The sequence below is a fragment of the Colias croceus genome, chromosome 13 (genome assembly GCF_905220415.1).
Source record: "Colias croceus chromosome 13, ilColCroc2.1".
In the NCBI taxonomy this organism is placed as follows: Eukaryota; Metazoa; Arthropoda; class Insecta; order Lepidoptera; family Pieridae; genus Colias; species Colias croceus.
Window position 1 is genome coordinate 10144491 of NC_059549.1, and position 27681 is coordinate 10172171.

A 27681-nucleotide genomic window follows, 5' to 3' on the forward strand; every position below is an offset into this window, starting at 1 on the left:
TTATTGCGTTTAGATCTCCTAGTTGCAGGATTTGCTTGCACGTCGCGGAAGAATTCTAACAAATACCCGCGGCCCCATCATTAAAGCGGCTCGACGGAATACAGTGGGGTTTTAGTCGGTAAGAATCCGACATAACCCACGGCTCCTTCCCCGGGGGCCGTGGGTATCTTTGGAAGATTTCCCCACTATAAAAAAAAAAAAAAGGATTTGCTTGCACAATTTGATGTCTTCATTAAGTTTGAACCATAGTTTGAACGCAAATAGAGTACAATTATTGCAGTAGGAGATATTTTATACGTATAAACAAATGTAGCTCTACTGTACATTAAATTATGAACATATACAATTAAATGATTCGAAGCTATGTTTGGTAAAAATTAATGCAATCGCTTAGTAAGTTTCCACGTTTGGTAAAAATTATGTTTGGTAAAAATTAATGCAATCGCTTAGTAGGGGAAGTGGGCCCAAAGGGGGCACCTTACCGGAAAATTAAAAAAAATAAGGTTTGAAAAGAAGTTAAAACATTTATTTTTTTGCAAAAAGTTCCATTACTAAATACTTTCGAATGCTAAGAGGTTAAATTTGTCAAAAGTTAAAGTATATAATAATTATAAACAGTTTAGTAAAAGCCTACGATTGCCTGCTTTGCCCGAAGGGGAGGCCTAAAGCGGGCTTTCGTTTAGGGCAAAACGGGCAGTAGTTGGGTAAAGCGGGCAGACCTGGATTTAAACAGCAGATTCCAAAATATACAGCCACAAATAATATATATAATAAATGTAAAAGACAAAAATATTTTATAAGTTATGTATTTCAAACAGTCACACAATTATTTCTAAATTTATAGTATATGAAACAAAGGAACTTAAAAAAAAAAAGTCTCATATACTTAGTCTCATTACAAAATTAAAAATAATTTTATAATTTTCATTAATGATGAAACAAATTATTAAGGTCGGCATAACATGTGAACGACAAGTATTTAAACAAAATAATTCCTAAAATAATGTGCCTAATAGGTAGGTAAGTATACAAGTTCCATAAATTCTTGTTTAGACAGCCCGTAAAATAAAGAGTCCACGTATTCCAAAAGCTCCATATCTTTTTCCGTAGAAAAGACAGTAGTAAACCTACCAAGCTCATAACACGAACGATTTAAGATGTCTTTGTGATGTCGTTCTTGGAATCCCATATTTAGTAGCTACTTTTTTGACAGGTTTTCCTAACTCTTGCCCTTCTCGCATTGCTTGCTGCATGCAAGTTTTACGCTTATATTTACTAACCATCTGAAAGGAAAAAGCAATTTAACAAAAGAATGTATGTGTGTGTAATGAATGAAAGAAAGAATGTAAGTGAATTTTAGCGGACGGGGCAAAGCGGGCGCGTGCCCGCTTTACCCTGCCCGCTTTGCCTTTTTCGACATATGAAAGGTTCAGACGAAATTATAACATCAAAATTTTTAGACACGTGTCTTTTTATGGAACTAAAATACGGCCAGATAGCCACTTAATAACTTACAAATTTTGGATAAAGGATTGTAAGCACCAAAATAAAAAGAACACATATTACATACCTTGCAATATTTTTCAAAAATCATCGAAAAACATTTATTTGTTGTAGCTTGTAAATGCGTGCTCGCAAGCGAATCGAATGACTGCCGCGAGGTGGGAGGGGTGAAGGGATCGTGCTCACGCGTCGCGCGCGCGCCATTATTTAAAATTACGATACTATACTGAGTGCCCGCTTTAGGCTATGTGCCCACTTTAGGCCTCCTTCCCCTAAGTTCCATGTTTGGTAAAAATTAATGCAATCGCTTAGTAAGTTAACCAGTTTCAGGGTAATATGTAATTAATTCGTAATTATCTTACTGTAAAGCCTTCCTACCTTCTTTTTCGCATTACTATAAAAGTTTTTATTTAATATAATAGATAAATGTGTTCAGTTACAAGTAACAGTAATTGCAGCATCTACTATGTACAACCCTCTTAACAATTATATTTTTTAATTTTTAGTCTGTACATGATTTAAAAAAGGGTATTACCAGCCAACACAATACTATCTCCAGTTCATAGAACACACATTAGGGTCAGTCCCTAATAAAACAAATTGCTTTAGCGGACCTACTGATTCAGAGGCTTGATTGATGATCGCACAATGAATTTTAACGGTCCCTACGAAGAAAAATTACTCAATCAATTATTCCTGACATCTCTGTCTAAATTTTACTAAATTATTGATTAGGTACTCTCAGTTTCCTAACAGCTAATATAAGAATGTTCATTACAAATTTACGAACAAGTTTTGTTATTTTGACTGAGTTCATCTTGCTCTATTTTTTTTTTATTAGTAGGTACTTAATCATGTTCTCTTCATGTTCTATTGTTTTTACATCCATTACAAATCCTTATTTAAGTTAGATGCAAAATGAATATATTATGAGCGTGATGGTACCAGCCCCAGAAAATTGTCAGAAACCTTTTTATGTATTAAATATTAATGAATGCTTTTTATATCATAAAAATAAAATCCATCAGGATACCATCTACAATTTACCACGTCATAAAATTCGTAACCGATAACATACGTCAATATGTCGAACAATCGAAGTGTTGCCATAAGCCAACACAGATAAGCATCATATTGCGTGACAGGTTAATAATCTGTACAACATTAAGCAAATCCTTTTCACGTAGACTTGCTAACTTGACTTAGCTGAAGGTTAGGTGAGGTCGGAAGTCACGAGGTTTAGTGATGTTACTTCCGTTTTAGGAAGTTTCTGGGTATGATTTTCAAGGTTTATTGTATCTTCTGGCAATGGTATTCGGCTTGTGCTAGGAATATCCCAATTTTATAAAAAATATATTGAGTAAATGTTATTAGTTACTAACTAACTATAACAAGATTGAAGTAACTAAATTTTATTAGTTTCAACATTCATTTTCATAAATGTACGCGATTTATTAGAATAATAAATTATAAGGTGGACAAGGCATCTGAAGACACAAAAAAAATTCATTAAAAACGGTCTGGCCGTTGAGGATGGATTCAGTAACAAACGCGTAGAAGAAATACATAAACATAAAAAGTAACACAGTCAAAGTCATAAACACACCAAATATGACTAAAGCAGAATATCATCTAGATCCAGGTTTATATCTGCGACACGTGTCTTGCATTGCTGACTTGGGTATAATATTATGCCATCTAAAACCACGAGAATCTGTGTATGTACCTGTGTTTGGATGATGAATATGAATATACGTGTATCTAACATAAGTATGATTAATATCTGGGTTAACTATAATATTTTATTCCAGTAATCAAATTATTATTTGTTTAAGAATTTTTTTTTACTGTAGATAGGGAAGCGCTTAACCACAATCTCGCCTGATGGATAGCTGTGGTCTTAAGATGGTACGCGCTTCCCTAGTAGGTACTCGTTCACTCTACGCTTGAAGACCCCCATATTTTCTTATTTTCTAGTTCAGATAGAGATAATATATGATTAGACGTCACTTGAAAAGTCTTGTTAGTAGACGAAGTAGGTAATATATGTTTTGGGCTGATACATTCTTGAAATTTAATTCAGTTTATTCTACAAAAATTAAAAAAACTGATTGTTGTTTATTTAGATACGGGGTATCGTTGAACGATATCGGGGTACGGTGAATTAATCGATTCTTTTGTTGTTATAAATGTCTTGTAAACTTGAGAGTTTAATAATACTTAGATCAATAATGTATCGTACTTAAAAAAAAAAAACAATTTTCCTAAGTTATTAAAATTTTTGAAATTAAGCCCCTCACTTGGATCGTGTCAAAATGTTATTTAACTTAAAAACTAATTACTATCGATCCCTTTAAAACAGCGTTAAAATACTGAATTTCTCACTTCATTCCTATTATAAAGTAACTGGAATCTCATAGAATTAGCCGAATTAAGAAACCCGACAAGGTTGGAGAGGTTAAACGATCCTCTAATTGGGTTCGTTGGACGGACAAATACTCTTTAATGCCTCTGTTTAATTAATAACTAATGTTTCAACGTTAAAATTTACTCTTTTAGGGCTACGTGGGCCCTGCGGTTTCGTTGGTAATATCTTTTTGTTGTAATTTTAAACATTTTTCAAAATTAATTGAGAATTTCTATAGTTTAAGCTGTCAGTCATAGATTGTTGCACGATAGCTGTGTTAAAATCGATCAGTTGTTTCTAATAATAAACAAAACAGACATAAATACAATCTTACAAAAAAAATCTATATGTATAACATCATATCAAACGGTAGCTTTAGAATAAGTCACTTATTTTATTTATATCTAGCTGTGCTCCACGGTTTTACCTGCAGTGCTCCGCACCTGTTGGTCTTAGCGAGATGATATATGCCTATAGCCTTCCTCGATTAATGGGCTATCTAACACCGAAATAATTTTTCAAATCGGATAAGTAGTTCCCGAGATTAGCGCGTTCAAACAATCAAACTCTTCAACTTTATAATATGAGTATAGATTAATATAGATAGAGTACAAATAACCAGATATAAGACGATATTCTCAAGAATAGGTTTACCAAAATTGTCACAACATCTAAGAAGGTCGACAGTACAGTATATAGTGTATATTTGTATGTAAATGTCGCATCGACCCTCGTAAACGATTTTATTGCTGTCATACTGGGCTGAGTACAACACTCGGGAAATATGGTTGAGAATAAAATGCGTTTTATTGCTCAATTCTATGGCCGACTTTGTATGGAAATCTTTAATAATCGTTCAGGTGAATAAAGGCATTTTCTCGTGTCATCTAATAATGTTTGTTTTATTTATCGGTTTTAAATAAACGACATAATTCAAGAAGTTTAACATAACATAAATATATTTAAATGAATTTTAATATCATGAAATTGTAATTATTACCAATCTTTTACCAATAAGTACCATTAGGTATTTCAAAAACAGAAATAAATAATAATCCATACATAAATGTGATATAAAAATATAAAAATATATTATAAATGCGAAAGTAACTCTGTCTGTCTGTCTTTTACTCAATCACGCTTTAACTACTGAACCAATTTGCATGAAATTTGGTATAGAGATATTTTGATACCCGAGAAAGGACATAGGATAGGTTTTATCCCGAAGCGCGGGCGAAGCCGCGGGCGGAAAGCTAATAAAATTGTTATTATTGAGATGACCAGATTGTTCCTAAGAGTCGGTTGTTATGTACTACATAGGTTTCAAAATATTATGTATTTCCTTGCTAAAGTCGTTTAAAATTCAGACCGCAAAGTACTGGTTTGTCCACTTTCCCTCTCAGTCTACTTTCTAGACTGATTAGAGTCTACATTTATATAATTCTAGCTTCAATACTTCGCGTGTATTATTATTTTTTTAATATCTGAGTATTATTCTTTATTCTACTTTATGCAGAAAGTAATCAACCGCTTTGCTGATAGATAAAACTCGTCAATGTAACAATAGCATGATATTAATATACTCCGTTTTATGTTACACAAACATATTATGTAACTAGTTGCTTGTCCCGGCTTTACCTACCTAGATCTTAATTTTATTTCCTAATAAAAAAGTGAAGTCCCGTGTCCCCAGTGGTAAGGGGTAGATGCATTATTCAATATTCATACATCTGTTTCCCTGATAGATTTTCTATACGGACAAGTAGGTGATCAGCCTTCTGTGTTCTGCCAGACCGAGACATTTTTTTTCATCGTCTCCTCCGGGAATCGAATCCAGGACCCCTTGGTTCTACGCTCTCGCGTTAACCACTGTACCAAGGAGGCGGTCGATAGGAGACAAATCCGTGAAATCAAAAAATCAAAAATATCTGTGGCGTTGTATATGAGTTTTCTTGTCATATCCATACCGTCGTAGGTACTTTAATATACATACATGCTACTTACTTCACTTATAAATATATAACTTAGGTACTTACATTATGAACATCATTATGTAAATCTTGGTATGTTTCTATAGCTGATTGTGTATCGTACATATTTTGAGCTTTTCCTCCATACATCGCGATGATAAATTTCTTACATCGGGGTAATCATATTACATTGCATGTCGAATGTATATTTCATCGCTATACGTGAAGTGGATTACTTATGAGAGTCATTAGAGTGAGGTTGAATTTGCACAACAGAGTGATTTTACTACTTATATAAATAAGATATTCTGACTGTAGGTACATACTACATTTTTGTTTAAATTTGTTAAATAATTAAATTATTGTGTACTAGCTTTTCGCCCGCGTCTTCCCCCGCGTTTTCAAAGGAAAACCCGCATAGTTCCCGTTCCCATGGGATTTCCGGGATAAAACCTATCCTATGTGTTAATCCAAGTTACCCTCTAGGTATATGTGTGCTAAATTTCATTGTAATCGGTTCAGTAGAATTTGCGTGAAAGAGTAACAAACACACACACACACATCCTCACAAACTTTCGCGGCATTTATAATATTAGTAGGATAACCCATATGAGTTATGTTGAGACTCGGCTGGAATGCGATATATTAGATTTTCCTTAAAGATATACTATAAAGTAAGTAAAACTGGTACTTAGTTTGACATTCTATATATTTTGGAAAGGTACTAACTGTATGACGTTATTTGTCAATATAATACATAATATATAATCCCACCAAAAACATTTTCATGTAAAATGTTGCCAAGACGAGCCCATATGACTCGCACTGTCAAAAAGTTATCAGATCTCATGTAGAGCCAAGCTTCTAACACTACACGCCCTAACTCTACAAGGCCTAACTTCACAAACTCTACACCTTAGTCAAAATATGTGGCTTGGCCATTTCGATACATTCACATCGGCGTAAGGTGAAAAATTAATTCACTGTCATTACTTTTGTGTTATACAATAGTTCTTGTAGTAACGAACGACTATTTTAACAACCAAGTCAATAGAGTAAAAAACACGTTTTATTTGTAATTTGTGAAAGTATATAATATTACAGAAGGTTTATTTTGATAATAGAGTCCTTTGTTTCAACTTTAGCACATTAATTATAAATTAAGGAAAGTCAACCTGATCAAAGGGTTATAAATAAACTTGTACAGGTGATGTTTGAGAATTCAGCAGTGTTCGCTTCCATTTTAGTACGGTTAGCAAAAAAAGTTTAAGTAGATATTGTCGCATATTAAATAATAATGATAATAATGTGGTTTTGTTTGATAATTTCAGCTTGTATGTTCGAAGGGAATCTATAGGTAATTCACGTAAAAAAATAATGTTCTACTATCCAATTTATATAGGTAAAACATCGTATGAAATAAATAAAGCTGTTTCGGAGGAGATTGGTTACAAACACTCTCATAATATTAATAGAAAGTTACACGTTAACATCTTCGTCATGTCCTTAATAGCATTAAAACTTTATACAATTAAACGATCAAAATACCCATTGGGACAAGTTGGGTCTGGAGATACCTAGCGAATAATGGTCTACATGTAGGGTTGGGACGTCATGTCACTAGTGTTACTTGTTTTATGTTTTACAACTTGTACACGAGTTTAAGAGAACTTCCAACAAAAGGACAGTGAAAACTGGACTCTGTATGTGTAAGTTCTGATGTTGATAATTACAAGGAGGTTTCTCTTCTTCATCTATACTAATATTATAAAGCTGAAGAGTTTGTTTGTTTGAACGCACTAATCTCAAGAACTGGTCCGATTTGAAAAATTTTTTCGGTGTTGGATAGCCCATTTATCGAGGAAGGCTATAGGCTATAACTATATATTATCATCACGCTAAGACCAAGAGAATCGGAGCAACGCAGGTGAAACCGCGGAGCGCAGCTAGTTAAAAATACGTCTGTAACTTTAAATTTTCAAATATTACTGAGATTTTATTTCATAAATTTTTTTGCCATCGTCCCAAATTCTATATCTTTTCGGTTCATTTACGGAAATGAGAATAAATAACAAAAGGTTTGTAAACAATTTTTACAATTTGTCTAATTAGTGAAATTACCATTAAGCTTACTTTGTTTATCAACATTTTTATGTAATTAGGGAAACCTGTTATAAATAAGACGACTGCTTATCTATTTTGGGAAACTGATGAAATTAAAAGCTTCTTAAAGTTCTTTATTTCCGGGTATCTAAGATCTTATCCTTACCTACAGATAACAAGTTATCTACTGTTTACTATGGTGATATATGGAATTTCATATATTTAGATGAAGGGTAGGTATAGTGCTTAAAAACATTTTTAATTGATCACTGACAATCATTTATACTATTAGGTATTTTATTAACATACTAATTTGAAAAAAATATTCATAAAATATTAGAATTAACTTAATTCAAGTGACCCTTATTTAATTTTAAAATCGTAGCAAGGGACACACGATTTAAATAATTAAATTTTTGAAGTCATCGCGGATTGTTTTAAAACAAATTCAATTTCATCCGTCTGTTTATTATTCAAATTTATGTTATTCCGTCGAGCGGTTTGTGGAATTATTATAATTACTGGAATTTCCTTTAAGTGGGTTGGTTCTCCATTTTAAAATGTCACTGCGTTCGGGAAATGAAGATTCATGCAAGTTTTGTTTTTAAGCTATTCATCATCATCAGCCCATATACGTTCCCACTGCTGGGACACGGGCCTCCTATGTGGGTACAGGCTATAATCCACCACGCTGGCCAAGTGCGTGTTGGCGGATGACACATGTCGTCGAACTTTTTTTTTTTAATTCTTATACATGTCGGTTTCCTCACGATGTTTTCCTTCACCGTTTTAAGCTATTGCATAGCTTCTATCGCGGGCCTTGAGCGCGGGGACCGAATCGAGAAATTTCGTAACGAAAAAACCTCACGCTCCCCACTCCGACGGGTGGAGGTGTGGTTGAAAGCATAGCATGCAATAGATTTACCGCGGCAGTCCCCGAGTGCCACACGTCGTTTTTTAGTATAATTCTAATGTTAATTTGTTTATTAGTGGAAATTCTATCATAGTATAAAATAATCACTCTAAAGACAAGCGTGCAGAAAGTGTCTTCAATATGATCGTGGGTTTATGTATGTTAATATACATATGTGTCAGATTTGATATACCTAAACGGGAATAAAAAAATTCACTTTATAAATACAATCTATCGAGAATAAACTTTCAATGTATTTAGGACAAATAAGTTTTGCATTTGTATCTATACAAAATATAAAAGACAGCTTATGAACTATTATTTTGTCTTTTAACGAGCTTTTATAAGCTCTTGACGAACTTTGCTAAAGTTCGAGTGAACAGTTGACAGCAAAAGTTCATTTTAGCCTAGAAAATTTAACTGGTTTCTATTTTATAGTTGAATGATGATAAAATATCTGCAGAAGAGCATATATTTTATTTGTTACCTTTATCAGAAATTAAGGATTTTAATAGGATTCAATAACAGTTGATCAAGAATTTTAGAAGAAATGATTTCTTTCACAAACAACAATAATTTTGAAATATTTTGATTTGGTGGATCCGACAACAATGACTCAGCGGATTCTCTTGAGCGTTGAACTGTATTACAAAAATATTGAACCTTAAATATTCAAAATCGCGTATTTTACAAAGGAAATGACAAAAGACTCATTCAAGTAACCCAAAGCAAACTTCCTTTGTAACGTATTATTAGTTACACATCACTGGCAAAGTAAACAATTGTTCCTCTCAAAGAATTATCATTAAAACTTCATAGTCCCTCAAAATCGTACGATTATTCTGCCCTCATAAGCCAAAAAGCGGTATCTCAAAAAAATACAAATTTCTGATTTTTGTTGCATTTGATAGCTTAACAAATTCCCTACATGTTAAGTGAAGTTACATGGCGCTATCTCAACCAGAAACCACCTAAAACCTACTAAGAAAATATTGCATATCTCAAATTTATACGATATTACTAAGGAGCTGAGAGGTATATCATTATTTTTAAACACAATGGCCGTATATTTACGCTTACGGTGGAATCGCTTAGAAATGTTCTTATAATTGCTGGCCAAAATTTTCTAAGATTATTGGCGGTATCCGTTGAATGCGTAGCGAACTATTGATAAATTTGTGAAGGAATTCTTTTGCACGATGATACACACGATAAAAATAATATAAAGAATGGCTGTATTTGTTGTCAAAATTGGGTTGGGCATATGGAAAAAGCAAATATATCCAGAGATGAATATAAATCTTATACGGAATACAAAGGAAATGATACTGTAATATATTCTGTGGACTTACAAAAAATAATAATGCTTCCTAGGATTGTTATGTTCAAGTCTGCTGTTTTCAATCACAGGATACCTAGTCATTTATAATGAGAGTTTTGTACCAACTGGTAAAACTGGTGTTGTGGCATGAGGCATTACTTGGGAGGACAAAGGATGAAATCATCAGTGCATATTACCATTTTTGCTGTTTCACCGAGATGCCAAAAAATATAATTATATGGGCTGACAACTGTTCAGCGCAAAATAAAAACTGTACATTCTTTTCTTTTCTAATTTATATAGTTAATTCGGGTGAAATCAATGCCAATTCATTTAATCACAGAGTTGAATTGTCTATGAAGCGGATGAAGAATAAGATACGATTTTAAAAACGAATGCTCTTCCATCTCCAAAGAAGAAAATTTCGCAAGCCAAGAATTGAAATCCCTTCAAAATATAATGGAGAGAGCTCCCTACTTCTGACTGATTTATGACATAGATACCGATTTTCAAAATTTTAAATTTTGTTATTATCTTAATCTTAAGTTAATTAAAATTATTTCCAAATGCACTTTTTTCGGGTTTTATTTTCTTTTACATGGATTTTTAGCAAAAATATATAGAAAAACTTTTGTATGAAAATTACTATGAACACACTATAACTAAAAGCGGTAAGTCATATTAATAAACATATTATTCGAAGCCCAATAGCGGTATCTCAAAAATGAGGTAAAAAAACTTATTTTTCCTGTTTTTTAAACATATCAATAAGAAATATGGGTATGAGTATCTAATATTATGAATGAATAATTTTAAAACTATTTTACTAAGTTGACGCGAAATCAAAAAAACTAAAACATGAATTTTCTCGAGTCTCACTTTTTTGAGATGACGCTTTTTGGCTTATGAGGGCAGTATTATGAATTCGCGCCGAAATACTATAACAATAGAGGTCAACGCCCGCCCACCTGTCATATTTGATCTGTCTCATTCACACTTATTGCAATTCAATTTGCACATCCCTTTCTTTCACAAATGGCGCAGGCAGTTAGTTTTGGTATGAATTATTGGTTTGCTACACGTCTATTGTTTATGAAATAAGATTGCAGAATCGTAAAATAAACATGCGATTTCAGAACGTTGTGTTTAACCTAAAATAGGTTTCCAGGGGCCTTAGACAAAGTAGCAATTACAAAACGATAACGAAGTTAGAAATCGCAAAAATGTATGGGATTGACATTAGATAGACCACGTGATCTAACGCGGCGTATGTCAATCCCATACATTTTTGCCTTTTCTAACTTCGTTAACGTTTTTTAATTGTTACTTTGTCTACAGGCTCAGCTATACTAATCTTTCATTATTTACAAAGCTGGCAAACTTAGTGAATGTTTACTTTAGAAGATTGTTTGTTTCTAGGAATCTTAGATTTAATGAAAGTATGAAATCACATATTTGAACTTATTCCGCCATCCGCTTTTCCCTGGGGCACCTATATTTTTGTGTTCTTTTTAAATATCAACCGTCGAGTTGAGATACGAGGATTCATATTTGGTAAAATTCAATGCGTAAAATGAGAGAATTTTAGTTTTGCAGCTATTTATTTATTTCTGATTCCTTACAGCTATTCTTACAATAATAACATTATAATAAATCAAATATGCCAATAATTAAAAGGAATTCCACTATGAAGTAAATTAAATTAAAATTTAATATTTTAAATGTTCTAAGTAGTCTTATAACGTAAGATTTGATTTAAGAATTTTTTACAATTACAATTCATATATTAACATATCAGGTCCTATTTCATATCACGTAGGAATTCAATTCTTTTTTATTAGGTCTGCTCTCAGGAACACATCTGCGGAGTGGAGTGGCGCATTACTTACATAAGAATTGGTGCTACATTTCACGTCAAGTCTAGATTTTTTTAAATATTTTTTTCTTCTATTTTGTTTTTCAGTTTATATTATTTTAATGCTTTAATACGTGCTTAAAACATTCTAGTTAATATATGTTTAAGATTCATTTAATCATAAATAATAAATATTACATACATAGGTACATAATAAAATACGAATGTGTCTAAAGGTATCAATAATGTGTTTAGAAATACTTAATTTCAACTAAAAGTAACGGTACAATGGGTTAACAAGCATAACAAAAAGAAAATAACATTAAATTACCACTATCATAAGTTTACGTTTATTACGCCTGTTATATCACAGATAAAATAAATAGCCGTTTTCAGGCACGAGTGTCGCTAAGGTCATCCTTTGTTACAGATGATAACACCTCATATTTTTTCAGGCCACATTGTATACGACTTGTTTTGACTGTCGCCGCCTAAATTATTCATTATTCTTCACGTTTTTTCCAGTTCCACAAAGTTATGCGACGTTTTACCGTAAATTATTATTTGCTAAAGAAATGTTTTGAGAGCTTTGACACTTCGAATTACGCTGTGACTTTATAAGCTGATTTTCAAACGAAATGAAAAAAAAAGTTCAAACGTAAACGAAATTTCATTAAAGAAAAAAAAATCTACACAGATAAAAAAAACAAGGTTATAATGATGTTCGCGCGCATAGTTTGAATTTGGAACAGGCCTGTGTAAACATCCTTCAAAAGAAATAGGTACCTAGTTCACCAAAAATGATCTTTACTGAAGAAAGCGTCGTCATCGGCTCGTTCCATATTCGACAGCTTCCAATATAGGACACGGAAGATTATTTTTTAATCTGTACTTTTCAGAGATAATGGATTTGTTGTAGGACGCAATAAATATGAGTTAACGGGATTGAAGGGAAATAAAATACCTACATTTTTTTGTATAAGATTTATATTGATACAATTTTTTTTTCAATAAAAAATATTTTTAATATTCAACAAAAAATCTACTACACAAAACAAAGTAAATGTGAACATGATACAATCACTAAACACAAATGAAAACGTATGTCGAACCCTAGAACTATATTTACGGAAGTTAAAACTTTTGTTAGTAGGTACCTACGTAGCGTCTTTCCAAACTATACAAGGCCAGTACGCAACGGTGTGAAACTAATCACGTATAGTTTGTAAATAACTTTTTTACAAAGTTCTTCCAATCTATATAGCAGTACGCAAATACTCGCGTATACTTTGTAGTGAAGTAAGTAAGAATAACGCTCCAAAATATACAGTGCCAGTACGCATGCGGACTAATCGTGTATGTTTCGGAGTAAGCGCGGCGTCTTTCCATTGCTCGCCCTTATATTATTGTATTGCTGTTTTGAAATATATTATTAAAATGCATGTGTATTGTGTATGTAATGTTGCGTACTGATCGTATATTTTTTGTATTGAGGATGCTTGTGTCTTCGTTCCCGACTATGCTGCACGACTTACAATTGACAATAGTGCTAAAATGTAAGAATCTAATAAGTCTAGAAGAAGACGGTTGCGAGGCGACGGAGCCCTGCTTCGCGGGGCTCCTATTTTTGTGTAGTTAGAAAAAACACGAACCTAACCTAACCCATTGGTAGGTACCCTTATATCTGTTACCTATTTATTTTTCTAAGCTCACCTAATAATATTTTTATTCCCTATTTTACTGAATCAATCAAGAAGAATAAAAGTAGATAGATATAGCTGTACAAGTCTTTGATTGCCTACGCCTATTTATTATTTCGCTCAAGCGTAAGTGGTGTAGTAGGTATATTTAATTATATTTTGCGTACTGATCGTGTATAGTTTGGAACGAAGAAGAAAGCATCCGCGTTACAAAGTATACACGATCAGTACGCAAAATTCGTGTATATTTTGTAATAACAAACTTAAAAACAGCATTACAAAGTATACACGAGCAGTTTCCTATGGTTGCGTTCTGGCTATGTATAGTTTGGAAATACGCACCTACGTAAGAAAAGTTCAAAGTTTTGGGATCATTTTCTTAAGGATGTCCGATGGTTTTGCTACAAGTTCAGATTAAATTACGAACACATTTACTTTTAAAAAAGTAGATTTTTTTTTGGTGAATATTTTATGATTATCCGAATTTATCTGACAAGTTGTTATAATAAACATAAATCATCAGCTCGAAAGTATATTACATTTTAAAACATGAAAGAGTACATAATAATCCTCATTAGGAATAATATAACAATTTATCACTTGAACAAACAACATGCTTTTACAAAATTGGTGGCCATTTTTATTCATATTCCCGCGCTCAGCGATTACCTACGGTTTTCGCGCGAGCGTTCTTTTTTCATAGCAATTTGGGCGCCATTTTGTGTCGAAATTTTTGATAAACAAGATTTCTCTCATCGTGTGGCTATTCAAAAAGCTATTTTTAAACACATGCAATCCACGTTTTCCAATTTTAACTGAATTTAAAAAAATATTATGCATTTTTAATTTAGTTCTGTAAAATTGTGATTGTGAATATAATATGTATGCTTATTGACTCTAAATATTTTAAAGATAATAACATAAATTCTTACATAATATAATATAATATTACTATTTAATTATTATTATTTAATAATTATTATTATTTCTTCGATAATATTATTACTACTGTAAAATAATATTCGTTTCAATTAAACGTTAGTTTTTGATGAACCTTTACATAAAAATTAATATTGTGTGTCTTGATAATGTATTCAAAGTCACGCACTCAAACTTAATTGATGATCACGTAAATATAATTGACACTTGATGATATATTGGCAAATTGGCTTCTTTATCTACAATACAGCGCAGATTTTCAGACATTAAAATGAATGAATTTATATGATAGAGATTAGAGAGTATAGAGTTTGGCTAACGAAAGATGAGACTGGCTTTTTATTTCGAAAATTTATATGGCAACACTTATAATTACGTAATTGTCATTAAAACCTCAGTTGTTGATGTGTCAAAGTGAAAATTATTTCCGCGTTTTTAGTGATTTCTAATTGAAAACGAGACGAAAACATTGAAATGCGACTTAAAAAAGGTTCTTTTTACTATGATTAGTAAATTTGAAAAGAAACAAGTTGAAAGAGATGTAGTTTTCAAGGAAAAATAAGAGTGTTTACGTGAAATATCTCAATGCATTGTTAAGTGTGACTTTGATATTTTGATACTATTCATTTTGATTGCATTGTTTAATATTTATTATTTTGCAGGTAACATGGATGATACCAATAGTCCAGTTATAAACTATTCAAGCAACAATAAAAAAAATTGAATGATCTGTTTCGTTCAAAATGTTTAAAGACACAAAATCAGTATCTTGACGAGATTTCTTCTATGACCGGACCATGTTATTCGTGTTGAAGATAGTATAAAAAACGAAATGGAATAACTGCAGAAATGGAAGGGTTCATAATAAGAGTCAGAGATAATAATAGTGATTCTTACTATTCACTCGCGGTTGAATTTTTAGATTTAATATGATTATATTGATTAAACAAACTTTAATTGTATTTTTATTGTGTTTTTTCTTGCTTTCATTCGGAGTTCTTTTTTGTCTATCTGTATCACTTAACTGTACTAAGTATATTACATATAACAATATTATAAAGATGAAGAGTTTATTGTTTTTTTTTTTGCTCGTAAGAGAAAATAATAAATAAAAGTATTAAAACTATATTTCCAACTATAACCTAAGTTGCCATATGTTTATTTTTTGAATTTGCCGCCTTTTTCCAGTCTCATCTTTCGTTAGCCAGACAATAAGAAAGAAAATCAATCTAAATTTGTAACTAATTTAATAAATTTCAATTCAAGAATTCTCTAAGTCTGGATTAGTACTGTTAGAAATTTGTAATATTAACAAGAAAAAAAAGTATTAGTTAATCGAATCGACGACGAAAAATTGTGCCTTATGGTTTTATAGATTATGGTGGTTGTCATGGTAACGGAACTATTGTTAGGTACCCTACTTTAGGCTCAGCGGTATCTACTATCTAGGTAGTTCAACGGATTATCTAGATGAAATATTAATAAATAATTTTCTCCATTTCTTATTTCCTTCAGCCCCCGGAATTGTGTCGTGGTCTCATTGGGCCGCTCGGTGGTCAAGGGGTTAAGTAAATTGTTACCAATAATACTATAATAATCATACCACAATTATTGTGGTATGATTGAAATACAAAACAAATCCATAGTAAATCTGATCATGCGTTCAAGAAAAAAAATATGTCGGTTTTTGTTTAAAGAATATACTTACTTACAAGCTTACGATATAACTATAAAAATACCCTATATCTATACTAGTAATTTATAAAACTGAAGAGTTTGTTTGTTTGTTAGATATAACACCGAAATAATTTTTTAATCGGACCAGTTGTTCCTGAGATTAGCGCGTTCAAACAAACAAACAAACAATGTATCGAGGAAGGCTATAGGCAATATATCATCACGCTAAGACCAACAGGAGCGGCGCCACGCCGCGCGGGTGAAACCGCGGCACGCAGCTAGGATTTTTAATCTAAATGAGAGAGAGAAAAAAGGCTCTATTGCAAATATAAATACTCTTATTGAGATGTATTTTATCAAACCGTTTAAAGGAATTAAGACGGATTAAATATGATTTATTTATTATATTATTTACTAGCTTTCCGCCTGCGGCTTCGCCCGCGTTTTCAAAGAAAAACCCGCATAGTTCCCGTTCCCGTGGGATTTCCTGGATAAAACCTAGCCTAAGTTACTCGTGGATAATGTAGCTTTCACCATTCGAAAGCCACCATTTTAAAATCGGTCCTGTAGTTTATAAGCCTATACATTACATCATTGTTGAATAAAATTGCGATTACAATTTTCAGCCATAATTTTAAATAGTTTGGAAAATCCAAAAGTGCACGCCTCATAATCTCATCCTTTACAATAAAATTGATTATTTATAAAGAGTACACTATAAATATAAAAAATAAATAAAATAAAACAGTTGGAAAAGTAAAGAAAGCGGTACCGTAATAATTGAGCTATTTTTCTTGTGGCCCCACCTAGATGTGAAACTGCGCAGGTTTAAGGGACTGACTACCAACTTATATTTTTAAACCTTGGCTTATAGTATAAAGAATTGAGTTTATAATGGTGAATTTTGAGTACACTATAAATATAAAAAACAAAAAAAAAATAAAGAATATATATAGATATACTAAAAGTATGGAGAACAGTCGATATTTTTTTTTTGTTTATTTAATAACAATTAAACCACATCGAATCAGACCCTGAAAAATGAAAGGGTTCTATTCCTGAGCATACTCAAGCGTATGAGAAAAAAAAGACTCGATTAGTAAAGTATTTCGGTCGCTATCGTGTTAACAAGAAAATCCTCCGCACATACAGACACACGGACGTCCAAGACAGAACTTTTTTAAACTGTTTTTTAACTAGTTTAAATAACAAAAATGACATCAAAAATATCATGAATGTTAAAAATAGTGTTTTTTCTTAATATGTGTGTGTATGTATTATCTTACAAGTGCAATGTATGATACATAAAGACATTTTAAGTTTGAAAAATCAGATGTTTTGCGCGAAGTGACAGTAGTACCCACCTCAACGCTTCGCTTATGAGGCGTGCAAAATGAGAAAATATAAATGTAGAGCCAAAACAAGGTTTAGGTATTTATTAGTATATCTACTTGTTCACATGATATATGAAAATGGTTTTATATGTGATTATAGCTATTACGAAAGAATACCGTGTCCTAACAACAACGAAACTATTTTTACGTTCGAATAGATTGCACGCATTTTTAAAATCGAATCGCATATCAATTGCAATAATACATCGGAAGTTCAGTTTACTGCAACTAGTTTTACCTTCAGAAATAATAGAAAACGCCTTTTAATATCATATTGTTTATTTATTTATTAATGATCATTTGCAGCTGTACATCGATGAAATTACATTAAAAAAAATATAGAACGCTAGCTGTGCCGGGCGGTTTCACCCGCGTGGCTCCGCTCCTGTTGGTCTTAGCGTGATAATATATGCTCCTATATTACTCGTGGATAATGTAGCTTTCGAATGGTGAAAGAATTTCTTAAATCGGTCAAGTAGTTTATGAGCCTATTCATTACAATCAAACAAACAAGTTTCCTCTTTATAATATTATATATTATAAGTGTAGATGATGGACAACCAATAAAAAATGAGCACTGCATGCACTATAAAAATACGATAAAACACATTAAAGTATGTTAAAAAAATATTCTAACCATATTTTCCTTTCCAGATCACATTAAATATGGTGGAATGATGCGGGAGCGATGCTGCTGCAGCAGGCATCATCCTTGCCTGGACCCAGCGGCACGGCCAGTCCCAAACCGAACCGGCCCGGCGCAAGCCCCAACTTCTCGAGAATAAACAGCCCCTTGACACACGATGCTAAACTCAATAGCCCCAAATTGGGTAATAGTCCCATCCTGGGCAATAATAGCCTAGGAAATAGTCCTATCGCGAATAGCCCAAATTTAAGCGCTAGTCCAAAGTTCGGGAGCCCGAAATTGGGAGGTAGCCCGAAATGTGACAGGTCTGAAGATGATGAAGCGTTGGATAGGATCCAGGGAGAGTTGAAGGAAGGCTGGACGGTGCATACGGGGAGAGATGGAAGACTCTATTATTGCAAGTAAGAATATATTATTGTACACTGTAGCTTTATAATAATCTATACATATAATAAATCTGTAGAAGGGTCAATTCTGTACATTGAAAATATTGAAAAAATAAATAACAGGGGGTGTTACTGGATCGATACCAAACCCAAATATGTAATTAAAAAAATTTTTGTCTGTCTGTCTGTCTGTCTGTCTGTCTGTCTGTCTGTATGTTCAGGCATCACGTGAAAACTAACGGTTCGATTTCGATGAAACTTGGTATAATTATACCTTATTATCCTGGGCATAAAATAGGATACTTTTTATCCCGGAAAAATACGTAGAAAAAAATAAATCTTCATTTTTCCGCGCGGACGGAGTCGCGGGCGGAAGCTAGTCCTCAATAAAGTATTGATTTGAGGTTACGTATTTTCTTTAATTTTGGATAACTAATAAACTTCTATTACGTCCTCTGACGAATCTGTAAATAAATATATTTTAGTACTGTGATATTTATGTACGTATTTTTAAGGCACAAACTTTTTTTTTTTTTTTTTTTTTTCAGCATGTAAGTATCTTAACCTAATGTGGGAATAGATATACTTCGGAGTCATAATAAGAGTACCTAATATAGAAGCAATATTTGTTGTACCAATCGGTCAAATTGCGAGTAAAAATCCTATTAGTTTGTCTTATTTATTACTAGGTGACCTCGCAATCATTGTTCTGCCAGGACATCCCAATCATGTACCTACTGCTGTGAAATACAAGTACACACAACGAACTATTCTCGTCGTATTTATCGTAATAATGTACATACAAAACCATATGAACGTCCATCGGTAAAAATTAACATGAGTGTTTTGTAAAAATATTAGACGTAGAAATGAACTGAACATCAGTTTAAAAATTTTACGATTTACGAATTGACCATCTCCGTCACAATTTTTGTTGAAAACAATGTCGGTAAAAAAGATATTATACCTAATATTGTGAAAATAATAAAATAAAATAGTTATACGTCGTAATCAATGCATTTTGAAGGAGAAGCGTAAGTAATTAGATATCCTAGGATATTCTAAGTTTAGTAGACTATTTTTAAGCAGATAACTTGGAACTTGAAGTCTTTGCTATAGATTTATCTCCGTAGATTATATACAAATCTAAATGATATTATATTACAATAGTTATGACAAAGACATTGATCACAGCTCGCTCCTATCTTTTAGGGTTGCCCCATTCAAGATTTAATAAAACAAATCTGTACTTTATAAAACACAGTTTTTCAATTCAATTTGTGAGATTTTTATTTAAGGTAATGACAAAAATAATATTATCTATATATTTCTATAGATAATATACTATTCTATAATTAATTTATGAGTAATATCAAATAGATATTTTACTAAATAGCAATTTTAAATATTATTTTTTGTAACTAAATCAACATTAATTTGTTTGAATTATTGTTTTTTTGTTTTTCAAACAGTATTTCACCATTATATACAATTAATCAGTTTAGGTACTACATTTTCTTAATATTTATCGTGCGAAATATTAAATTTGACGTTTAAAAGTGCAAGTAATCAAGGTTACGACGTATGACCTTTTCGAATTCTAGAGATAAAACAAAGAGGTACTGGCTTCCGGACCTTCAAAGGGTTTTTCATGGCTTTTCCTAACCTTTTAAGGTCAAATTAGGATATATTTTGTCTTTAAAGGAAATTAATTAAGTAATTGCTACATATTTGTCATGACACTTTGATGTGAGCGTTTTAATGAATTAAATCAAAATCGATCGGATTTAATTAGGATGGAGTAAATAATTTAAGGCTCATATTTGGCCATCTTGTTGTTTGTTTGTGGTTTTAATGATTCACAGCTTAGTTTTAATTCCAATCCAAGTAACACAGACAATGTACAATGAATAGAAATCCATTCTAAAATCATAAATAAAATAGTTATTGTTCGGAAAATTTTATCATTATGCTTTAGAATAAACGAACAAATCCTCATATTACTTTTACGAAGTGTGCTCTACACTTTCTATAAGAGCGAAACTGCAAGGAAAATTCGAAACATCTAACGGGCAAATTAAAAACTATAAAGTAGGTCGCTGTAGTGGATTAAATTTTTCAATAATAGGAGCTTTATCAAAGGCTTGCAACACAATACAAACGGCTCGCGCTGTGTTTCCCGCCATTGTTTAGTGTTGCCATATTATTCGGATTAATGCGTAATATGGAAGGGTTATTAATATTTTTATACTTTCGTGTAAGCGAGTTAATTTATTACGGCTTAAACGATTTTGTCAAGTGGCTTGCAACTTTGTTATTGCTTGTTGTGCTAGCTTGTTACTTTGTTGTGCAAAGCTGATTACGTCACGTGTTTGTAGGGAAAATAAATTGCGTATTTATGTGCTCAATGTCGAATTAAAAATAAAAAGTTATTAAGGTAATAGAATTTGTTACATTTATATATTAACATGGTTGCTTTTTGTTAATGAATCTTTGGATATTAAAAATGAATCTCACATAGGTGAGATAAGACAAGACGACATCCATTTACTAAAAAGAAAATAAATAAATGGAATTTTGGAAAAATAATAATAAGTATGAGTATTGACAGAACTCATAATTGATAGTCCATAACATAAGCCGAAACCAACAGAAAATATATTTAAACGACCTGTATATTTATTTATTTTCGGCTCTACCATTCTTATCTTATCTTATTATCTGTAATTTTTAAAATAAATTATTCTATCTTGCAACTCTTACGTTACTATTTGACATGTGCAGCCCTGAATTCAAAATGGCGGAAGCACGTCATTCGTTCCCGCCTTCTCTAGATGAATTGAATTGAGACAATGTACGCGGCATCCGTTTGCGAATTATCTGTAAGAACACTCGTTTATCCGATTATCATAATATTGGTTCCGGTTATTAAAATGTTCACGCATAAATATATGTATTTGTGTTGAACATTTGAAATTTAAAAAGAGGTTGGCTAAAATGTCAAAAAGAAGAAATTAAACATAAAAAGAACAATAAAAGGATTATGCGGGTGCTAATTAGAAAAACTTCAACACTAATTTTCCAAATTTATCAAACACAATTGTAACATTGCTATTATTTCATAACCCGTTCTCATGACGTATACCTACTTCCTCTGAGTTTTGATTACGATTTGGAAATTAAATCGAGATTTAACCTACTAATACTAAAATTATAGTCAAAGAGATACCTAGTTTTTGAGATAGCGTTTGTTCTGATCGAGAGTTTATAGTGTGTTTTTCATTTATGCAAACACTATTGAATAGATTAAGCTGTGTTTTGATATGCAGATAGATTAATTATACTTGCATGTATGACATAATAATATTGAGTGTATCTTGTAATGCATATAGTATAGGCGTTATATCTAATAGATAGTTCTATAGACGATTGCGTGAATGTTTGTTGCTGTTTCACGCAAAACTTGGCACTTATATAGCTTCAGCGTGTTAGTTCACTTGTACCTATATAAACTACTGAACCGATTTGTTTGAAACTGCCAATAAACATAAGAACTATTGTTAAACAATCATAAAACCACGCTCTAAATCAATACAATCACAGTCTTTATTTTCTAAACAACGCTTTACTATTGTTCTCAAATCACACTGTCACATTAACGCAATAAGGTTATTGTGACGTATAGTGGCGTATAGTCGCGTATAGTGGCGTATAATAGCGTATAGGCGTATAAAAGCTCTTTTATAACGAACACTGAAACTGTAAACCTGTCTCGATTACAATCGGCTTTGTTCCATGAAAAACTATGCGATACGAGGACTCTAATCTGTGTATTAAATGGCTTGTTTTCGCTTCGATTTTGTACTTAAAGTTTATAAACCTATTGATTTTTTAAACAAGATTATTGAACCTGCAGTGGAAATTGAAATATTACAAGTAATCATTTATACTATACATATTTATAATTTGAATAATTGGGGAGGATAGGGTTTCATAATTAACCCGCAAAGAAAAAAAAACTACTATTATTGCCAGATAGAGCTTAAAGGGCGTGAAATAAAAATAAATTTGTATGAAAATCGTCACATGAATTGCATCAGAGGGAAACCGTATGCATTAACTAGTGATAAAATAGTCACTAAAAGCGTTTGGACACTGTATAAATACCTTAGATAAATACATATAAAATATACAAGATGGAGCATCCCCGTGTTTGCACAGCTACTAGGGTCACTTCGGTTCAAGTATACCATCCACATATTGTATAAGTTTATATGGGTATAATAATACTGTAAAAAGAAAGAATAATCTATACTAATATTATAAAGCTGGACAGTTTGTTTGTTTGTTTGAACGCGCTAATCTCGGGAACTACTGGTCCGATTTGAAAAATTCTTTCGGTGTTAGATAGCCCATTTATCGAGGAAGGTTATAGGCTATATATCATCACGCTACTTTTTAGTTTTAGGTCTTGTAAGTTTTCTTAAAATATTATTTTACCCGGGTGTTATAGAAAAATGCGTATTGAAATAGCAGGCTCATTTAGTCTCGAACCTTTGCCATTCAATTGTCATTTTTGTATGCTAAAGGACCGAAAAACTTAACCAAATTAGAAAATTCTTTCATCTGTACAAAGCTTAATACGTATATTCACTTATGATCGAATCGTCCATAACGAATATAAGTACATTTATGACCGAATCACATATAAGGCATAGACTTTTTTACTTATTACCGCTTACATATTACCTAAATATAAAGTGTGATAACCAAGTAATAGAACAAGTAGATCATCATAAATTCTTGGGTGTTTTGTTGGATGAAGGTCTAAAATGGAACAAACACATTGATTACGTTTGTGACAGAATTAATCGTTTCGTTTACGTATTACGGCGTCTAAGAGATACTGTTTCTATGAATGCAGCAATAAATGCTTATCATGCCTACGTTTCCTCTGTACTTTCATATGGAATCATTCTTTGGGGACAATCTTGTGATGTGCGGAAGGTATTTGTCTCACAAAAAAAATGTATCAGAGCTCTGTGCGGTTTGAACCAAAGAGACAGTTGTAGACCTCTGTTTAGTAAATTACGGATCCTTACTTTAACTTGCATGTACATAAGAGAAGTATGTTTATTTGTAAAATATCACCCGGAATACTTTAAGAAGAAAGGAGAAGTAAATTCGCATATGTTGACAAGATACCAAAACAAATTACATTTCCCAACGTGTAGAATCAACAAAGCTAAAAACAGTGTAACATTTATGGCTATTAAAATATATAATAAAATACCGGACAATTTCAAGGAACTACCAGTAAATCTTTTCAAAAATAAACTGACGAACTGGTTAATGGTAAAACAATTTTATGACATTGAAGAATTTATGACTTTGAAGTAGTGTAAACTGAATTGTGTGTGATAAGTGAAGTGTGTAGTGATATAATCGTGTAAATCGTAGTGCGTTCGCGTAATTGTGAAAATTGAATTGTGTGTACATTTAAATAATTAAACTAATCAACTTTCTTTTTTAATATTTGCACACCCAATAAATGGGTAGAATGTATTAGCCACATAATATTGTAATGAAAACATCTATAATTTGTAACTACATTCTTGCAAATAAATATAATTTGAATTTGAATTTGAATTTGAATTTGAATTTGAACCATGCGACTTATTATAACTCATCAATTGAGTAAACTAAATACACATGCTATACATATAATATTATTGTATGCTATCCTTCCGTCTGAAGACTCTTGTTAGAATATTGATCGTGTTACAACTGTTTGTGGATAATCCACGATGTTTGTTCGCTGATTCAATGTAATTTGATGTGTGAATACATGTAAATGTGGTGCGAATGATTTTGCTTAGTAAAAGTTGGAATAACATATCTGTGAATACGAGTGGAATGGAATGAAATAGTAATGTTGATAGAGATAAATAAAAATAATTTATTGAACAAGTATACATTACACAAATATGGACCGCAACATAGATTTCGCTGTGTTTCAGGAGCCTTCCCGATATACTACATTCAAAAGTTAAGGGCCCTTAGTAGGTGAACACGGAAAAATGGACTGTTTTCTATGAGCTATAATTGAAAATATTGAGGTTTTTTCGCACTGAAATTTCTAATAAGGTAAAGGCACCTAATACGGAGGTATTTCGCAACATTTGAAAGTAAGTATCAAAAATAAGCATTTGTAAGTCTTTCTAAAGGTGCCAAACCACTTTATCGTTAAAAGTGGAACTTAAATTTTGTATTGCTGTTGAGTCTATGTTTATTTTCATGATATTTCTTATTTTAAAAAAATATTTAAATAGTCAGGTCGATTTTCCCTAATACGGAGGTATGATTTTGGTCAGAGCCTAATACTGCGGTAGGCGGCTCCTAATACGGAGGGTCAGAAATTATATTCATTGAAGTTCCGTACAAATAATATTTGTTAAATAATAGGAATGCATTAGTAAAGTAAATTGTAAGTTTTTTATTCATTGACCATTGGTTTGATTACGTTGATTCACTTTTAATGTGTTTCATTTATGCTTTTAGTTTTATCGAAAAAAAAAACACGCATATCAAATAAGAATCCATAAAAAAAGACACAAAACTTCTTATTTATTTACGCAACCCTAAATCTGGTAATTTTAAGTTCTATTATATTAGGGCCGTAATAGGAGATCATATAACCTAATACAGAGTTACCTGGAAATATCTGCCACCGTAATAGGAAAACTACTCGTGTTTTTAATAATCCTAATTCTGACCCATCAAAAATTCGATAAACAAGAGAATGTAAATGCTTAATCAAATGATAACAGTTTTTTGGCTCAGATGTGTAAAACTCAAATCAACAGTTATACAAAATAAATGATTTGTGATACATTAAAATACACCTTCCAATTTTTACCCCTTCTAAGAAACAAACATTTTGTACTCAACCGTTTTCATATTTATCTGGATTTCTAATTAAGAACACATACCGCAGAATATGGTTTCTAATTTATCAGATTAATAATTATTGCAAATCATCTTGGAATTAATTCAATAAGTAAATAAAATGAAAGTTATAAACAATTAAACATGCCCAGTATTTTTCCTATTTCGGAGTTATGCCACCGTCTTAGGATTAATCTATAAAATTTGTATCGTATTACGGCGGTATTTTATTTCTTATTTTTTGGGTAGAAAATGACTTACAAATATGAAACAAGCTATTTAAATAGTGAGTGTAATAGTAGGAAAATGCAATAAACAATACATATACAAACTTGAACGGCTTATTAATACGAAAAACTTAGTTTATAAATATTAGTGAACTTACTTTTGTTGTTTCGCGTTTGTATGGAAACACCTCTCATGTCGATGCCGTTACACAGATTGATTGATCTTGTTGTGTTGTCTATGTGCTATACTTGCAAACGTTAGTTAAGTCATGGAGTAATAAATTTGGAATAAATAGTTTACGTTTTGGTGTACTTAAAATTAATAAAACAGGAATAAAACTCGAAAATAGAAATACCACCGTATTAGGAAGCGATTTTGACTACCGCCGTATTAGGAGCCTTTACCTTATGTATTACAGAACGTATGTGTGATGGGATGACTGTTTCCAAAACACGATTGGAAAAATTTTGCTCGATAAAAAAAAATCCTGAAGTTACCTCTAAAATATCATATAAATGCTCATTACAACCGTATTTTACGATAATAATTCGTATAAAATCACAAGTACATAGGCATTTACCTTCTCGATTTCTTGACTGTTTTAGATTTAAAAAATACTAAATATTTTCATTCACTTTTTGATAAAAATGTGAATGGCGCTTACGATTTTTAGTTTCGAGCACGTTGATTCCATACTAAACGCGGACCCCCTCACCGCTTACCTCAGGCCCGAATAGCTGAATTTTCGCTGACCGCCTAACCCCCCATAAATAGCAATACAAAAAATCTATTTAAAACAAAGAGAGATGGCTCAGTGGCCTAGATTTTAATTGAAATATTAAGGGATCGAGATAAGAATAGTTTTATCTGCATTTATTACAGTACAATGCTCAAATCGACAAAGGATGATAAGGAAACTAGCGAGACCTAGAACTAGAAAAATCGACTACATGTTTAACAACATGCACATGGACAGATTGGAGGATAATGTTAAATTTTACTTAATGCAATGTTAATATTGTTTAAGTACTTGCCACCTCTTTACCTCTATGACAATTGCAAAGGTCATCTGTATACTTAATCTCTTCCTGGAAAAAAACAGAGGTAATTTAATTGCTCATTAAATTGAAAGTAATCCTTCCCCCTTCCTGGGGTAAGGAGTATCTGCCCCTTACATAATGCATAGGTACATGCAAAAAAAACGGTTTTATTGACCGATTTTAGGGACAAGTTAAGTGATTAGCGTTCTGTATCTTGCGAGACATTTTTATTCGTCTCCACCGGGAATCGAACCCAGACCCTCGGTTCTACGCTCACGCGAACCACTGTACCAAGGAGGTCTCATTAAATAGGTCAGCTTTTATTTACGTAGTAATTATGGATGATTAATGACTCCTACCGGCGACAGAACTTAAACAATACGCTATCAAGGCGTATATTAACACAAAATGAAGCAAGCCACTGACTAACCGTTACAGAACCGTCGCAAATTACTTCGTCCTACATTAAACCCTTGTTTTTGTTTAACCGTGAGTTGTTGTTTTAGTTGCATTACAAACCGTGTTTATCGCTAACTATTAAACACTTAAGTGAACACCCTGTTTATTATTGGCAATGTTCTGTTTATACAGGATGTTTTGAGAGTAAATTTCGATTATTTTAACGTTAGTCGAATTCGTTATGTCGAATTT

At 32.1% G+C, this 27681-nt stretch overlaps 1 protein-coding gene across 2 annotated transcripts in view; it reads left to right on the forward strand.

Moving 5' to 3' along the window:
• LOC123696949 overlaps positions 1–27681 on the forward strand; it is a 135828-nt gene that overhangs the window by 26625 nt on the left and 81522 nt on the right. For both annotated transcript variants that reach the window (XM_045643343.1, XM_045643344.1), the window contains exon 2: positions 18437–18829. In XM_045643343.1, coding sequence (XP_045499299.1) covers positions 18471–18829 — 359 coding nt within the window. In that variant the 5' untranslated portion in view covers positions 18437–18470. The remainder of the gene's footprint in view (positions 1–18436; positions 18830–27681) is intronic.